This window comes from Branchiostoma floridae, chromosome 9 (assembly GCF_000003815.2).
Source record: "Branchiostoma floridae strain S238N-H82 chromosome 9, Bfl_VNyyK, whole genome shotgun sequence".
Taxonomy (NCBI): domain Eukaryota; kingdom Metazoa; phylum Chordata; class Leptocardii; order Amphioxiformes; family Branchiostomatidae; genus Branchiostoma; species Branchiostoma floridae.
In genome coordinates this window covers 7,242,940-7,247,663 of record NC_049987.1, presented here as the reverse complement: position 1 = coordinate 7,247,663, position 4,724 = coordinate 7,242,940, and the positions used below count along the sequence as shown (strand labels likewise).

Genomic DNA, 4,724 nt, shown 5'->3' with positions numbered 1-4,724 from the left:
AGATTACTCAACAAATTTCAGAGATAAAGAATGAGGTTTCTTACGTTTTGTGTATTTTGTTGTCTTCTGAGTCATACTTTTACGTATTATGCAATACCTAATTTATAAAAAATCATCAAAAATAATACAACAGTGCCGTAGTGAACAAACCCCACATTGCCGCACTGGTGCCCTAAGTGCAGTGAGATACCACCTTTAGGGTTGTAGAAAGCAGAATCATAAGAGTTGACGTTAGGTCTGACCTGTCCCCCTTGTTCTTGGACTTGATCCACTCGTGTAGAGAGTCGCTGCGGAGCTGCAGCGTGCCCGTGATCCCGCTCATCCTCTGGATCTGCATCACGGTCTTGGCGTTCCTCACCACCTCGATCATTCCCACGCAGTTTCCCGCGGACAGGCACTGGTACGGCAGCATTCTGTAGGACAGAAAAGGTTCAGATACACATATGTGAATAAAGTTTGTGGTGTACATTCAACCACAATCCCTTCACTATGACCAAAGTCAACACCCTACATCATGTACTTCAACAGTCAGTGGTATGGCAGCATTCTGTAGGACAGTAAAGGTTCAGATACACATATGTGAATACAATGGTGTACATTCAACCATAATCCCTTCACTATGATCCTACATACTGTATTTCAACAGGCACTGGTACGGCAGCATTCTGTAGGACAGAAATGGTTCAGATACACATGTGAATACATTATGGTGTACATTCAACCATAATCCCTTCACTATGACCAAAGTCAACACCCTACATTATGTATTTCAACAGTCACTGGTACGGCAGCATTCTGTAGGACAGAAAAGGTTCAGATACACATATGTGAATACAATGGTGTACATTCAACCATAATCTCTTCACTATGACCAAAGTCAACACCCTACATTAAGTATTTCAACAGTCACTGGTACGGCAGCATTCTGTAGGACAGAAAAGGTTCAGATACACATATGTGAATACAATGGTGTACATTCAACCATAATCTCTTCACTATGACCAAAGTCAACACCCTACATCATCTATTTCAACAGGCACTGGTACGGCAGCATTCTGTAGGACAGAAAAGGTTCATATACACATATGTGAATAAAGTTTGTGGTGTACATTCAACCATAATCCCTTCACTATGATCAAAGTCAACACCCTACATTAAGTATTTCAACAGTCACTGGTACGGCAGCATTCTGTAGGACAGAAAAGATTCATATACACATATGTGAATAAAGTTTAACTTTACGTCAATAAAGGTTAGACATCCAGGTAATAAGATATGCCAAAAAGCAGTTACTGTTACTCAAGCAACTGGATATGATTTTGGAAACAGTCAGATGTTTCAGACAACCATCCGCTGGTTTAACTTTGCAATAGTGTACGTTTAACAAGTCAACATCCTACATTTTGTATTTCAACAACATCGACATCATCGCAAGGAAAGTCTGGATATGTTAGAATCAAATAAACTACTATTACACACTTAGTTCTACAGTGTGCAAAACTCTGTACACAATACACTCAATGCCTATCACTAGCTTTAGTTAATAGAATTGCCTACAATTGAGATATACATCTTGTATATAGAAGAAACCACCATTTTCTCAAGTCCATGGAGTGATGACTTAAGACAGATCTGACTGTTTGAAATCCCACCTGAGATCTAGCCCCTCCGTCTGCCATATATTGTCCATGATCCGGATCATTTGTATCGTCAGCATGTCCTGACGAAGATCTAAACAGAAATAGAAACATTTAGGAAAAATCAGATCATATCTAAAAGTCTGGATACTAGCTTTACATTAGTTTTACTTCGTCTTTACACTTACTGTGTCCCACCTACTAGTACCCTTCTGGGATATCCTCAAAGTTACAACACACATGTACATGAAGTAAATGACTCCCAACAGGGGCAGTCAATGCAACATTTAATAAAAAGATATTCATCAATAGTATAGGCAGCATCGAAAAACACTATTCATTTTATCTACTCAAAAGTTTGGCTGAAAGCATACATGATACAGCCAGGGCTGCCCGACCAGTCAGAGGCTACATTGTACAATTACAAGTTTCAATTCGAGGACTATCTATCTGTTTCACTACCAAATATTCCCACAACTGTTCAAGCATAGCAGTATCAACTTGAGAAGCACATCTTACCATCTCCATTCTTGAAGATGATCATCTGGTTGAGGAAGTAGAGGTCAGCCATGGGGTCAGGGTTCTCCCAGTTGAGCCACAAGGGGCGCTTGGCTGACTTCATCACTTTACACTCCTTAATACTGTATGTTGGAGGGAAATGACCAGAATGAACACGATCACTGCCGAAGCCCAAATCCAACTCTCAGAACAGGCGCTTTCTGTACAAGATGTCACAGTTGTGGAACAGCACAGGCGACAATTAGCAAAGTATTGGACTGTAATTATTGACTATGAGGAACTATGTTACTTCTACTATCTATTGTCACTTTGTGTGTCTCTGAATGTTTTTAACTGTAAGGTGTAAATATGAATGTGTAGACCACAGGAAGAATAGCCTCTTATGAGGCTAATTGTGGATCTAAATAAAGTCACAACTCAAACTCGAAATACATGTAAGTATGATATAATCAGTGTAGCGATTGTAAGGATGGAAATTGGGGAATCACTAGTGTCCGAGAACTGGATCCACCTCAGTTGTTGCTGTTCAGGGGGTGTTAACTTCATGAGTGGCTGCTCATCATATATACTTTACATAGATAAAACAGCGATAACAGACAGTTAAAATGTATGTTCCAATGCAGATTGCAATATTGTACCGATAAAGTAATACTCTACTGAAAAAAAAACAGTTTCATCAGCTTTGTTGGTCTGCTGATGCAGCAACCCAACAAGTTATGTATGCATCTTCAGGCTAACGATAAAGAAAGAACATTTTTTTAAAGATCTGAATCCATGATTAGTTCTAAGGATTTGTCACAACTACAAGGTAGGGCCATTTTGGCTGCCTGTAAGTCCTATAGTATTCCATTAGGCATTGGATATGGGCTTCGGCAGTGCTTTGAACTATCTTAGTAGTCTAGATTTGTTATCATGTTTAATGGTGTACTCACAGCAGTTTTCCCAGCAGTTGAGATGGGTTGAGTGGACAGGGAAAGTTCTGCAGGGCTTCTAGATAATCCTCCTGGTTAATCTTCTCTCCGAGGAACTTTAATCTCTCCTGGAGGCAAACAGTAAGACATTCAACATTGCAATCATTCAAAAGACTTCAAGTTCTCAAAAACTCAATGGCCCAACTGGACAAGTACATGGTCATTTCCACTTCCTGTACCAACTTTAAACTGGTCCAAAATTCAAATAATATTTCTATGCAAATCCAGACATTGTTTTTATTTTCTGTTCCTTTTTGAAAAAGCACCTTATCTTAAAGCAGATGTAAGGATCTGGCTCCGACATGCACATGTAAGTGTTTTACACCTGTACTACAACATTGGCACTCATTGGTGTTGCTTTTAACAGTTTGCCTGATCCTGAGAGAATGAGCCAGACCCTTAAGGTGGTATCTCACTGCACTTGGGGCACCGGTGCAGCACTGCAAGGTTTGAAAGATTACTCAACAAACTTCAGAGATAAAGAACGAATTTTCTTACATTTTGTGTATTTTGTTGTCTTCTAAGTCATACAAAAATCAGCAAAAACCACACAACAGTGCCACAGTGAACAAACCCTGCAGCGCCGCACTGGTGCCCCAAGTGCAGTGAGATACCACCTTTATATGTACATCTGCCAGAGAAAAATGAACTTCCTCCAGCCCAACACAGTCCTCACCCTTTGTGTTGTGTCTTTCTTTTCTCTCTCCCTCTCCTGTAGTGTTTCTGTCAGCATGGTGAGTTTCTCCTGGGCCTCCACCTGTCGTACCAGGGACTTCAGGTACGCTCCGCACGCCCGGCAGTACGCCTCTAACAGCAGGCCAAACCGGATACGGACATTTTTGTTGGACATCTCCGCCCTACAGGAACAAGAAGTCTCTATCAGAACTGGATTATGAAATTTTACACTATTCCTATTTGATATGATACTAGTGGCTGGTATAGATTACCTGGCTTGTTCTTTCAGTCAACTGTATAAAATAGTATAGGTGTGCCTAGAATACTTCATCCAGTGAGTTATTTTTACCATGTAGACTTAGATTGCAAAGTATCTTGGTGCATACATGTATGTATAGGTACGGAATTAAAAAGAAAAAAGTGTGGCAATGAAAAAGCATTGCCATGGCGACGGTAATATTGTTTGACTTATATACATTGTATCTTGATAGAGATGATTGAGGAATTGTATGCTTGGTAAGTCATGATGATGTTCCGGGCTGTATGTGCTAGTGTCTTATTGTCGCGATACGTTGGCTTAATGTGCTGTGTAGTATGATGTTGTTGATACACAAGTTAAATATTACCATAAAGAAATATCAATACAATTAAACGACGTTGAAATTAAAAAGATTATTTCAAGCATGTTACATGTTACATTGATATTGTGCAATAATCTGCGCCTGGCCAAATATGTGTTGGATTTCGGGTAATCCATTTTATGGCAGCGGTTTCAAGGAATCAAGGCATCTGGCCAATGCTGCAATGTTGATGTAGGTATATGAATAAGCCATTGTATAACATCTGCTCAAAGATCAAGAGCTGAACGACTTTCTGTGACATACAGGGAGATAGAGAGATACAACCAAGTACGGTAGGTGTC

General features: G+C 39.9%; 1 protein-coding gene across 1 annotated transcript; it reads right to left on the bottom strand.

Annotated features, from left to right (window-relative positions):
- Positions 1–172: 172 nt before the first annotated feature.
- Positions 173–3,978, bottom strand: LOC118423043 (phosphatidylinositol 4,5-bisphosphate 3-kinase catalytic subunit alpha isoform-like). The gene is made up of 5 exons (XM_035830938.1): positions 3,804–3,978; positions 3,089–3,195; positions 2,157–2,278; positions 1,653–1,731; positions 173–413 (listed from the first exon to the last, which is right to left on the bottom strand). The coding sequence occupies exons 1-5, from the start codon at positions 3,975–3,977 to the stop codon at positions 173–175; spliced, it is 723 nt and encodes a 240-aa protein (XP_035686831.1). The 5' UTR covers position 3,978.
- Positions 3,979–4,724: the final 746 nt, after the last annotated feature.

Excerpts from the sequence above, each read along its gene's own strand:
- LOC118423043 (XM_035830938.1), bottom strand. The coding sequence starts at position 3,977 with ATGTCCAACAAAAATGTCCGTATCCGGTTTGGCCTGCTGTTAGAGGCG. Across the intron at positions 3,196-3,803 it reads AGAAAGACACAACACAAAGG|GAGAGATTAAAGTTCCTCGG; the intron begins GTGAGGACTGTG and ends GTTTGCCTCCAG. Across the intron at positions 2,279-3,088 it reads CAACTGCTGGGAAAACTGCT|TATTAAGGAGTGTAAAGTGA; the intron begins GTGAGTACACCA and ends TCCAACATACAG.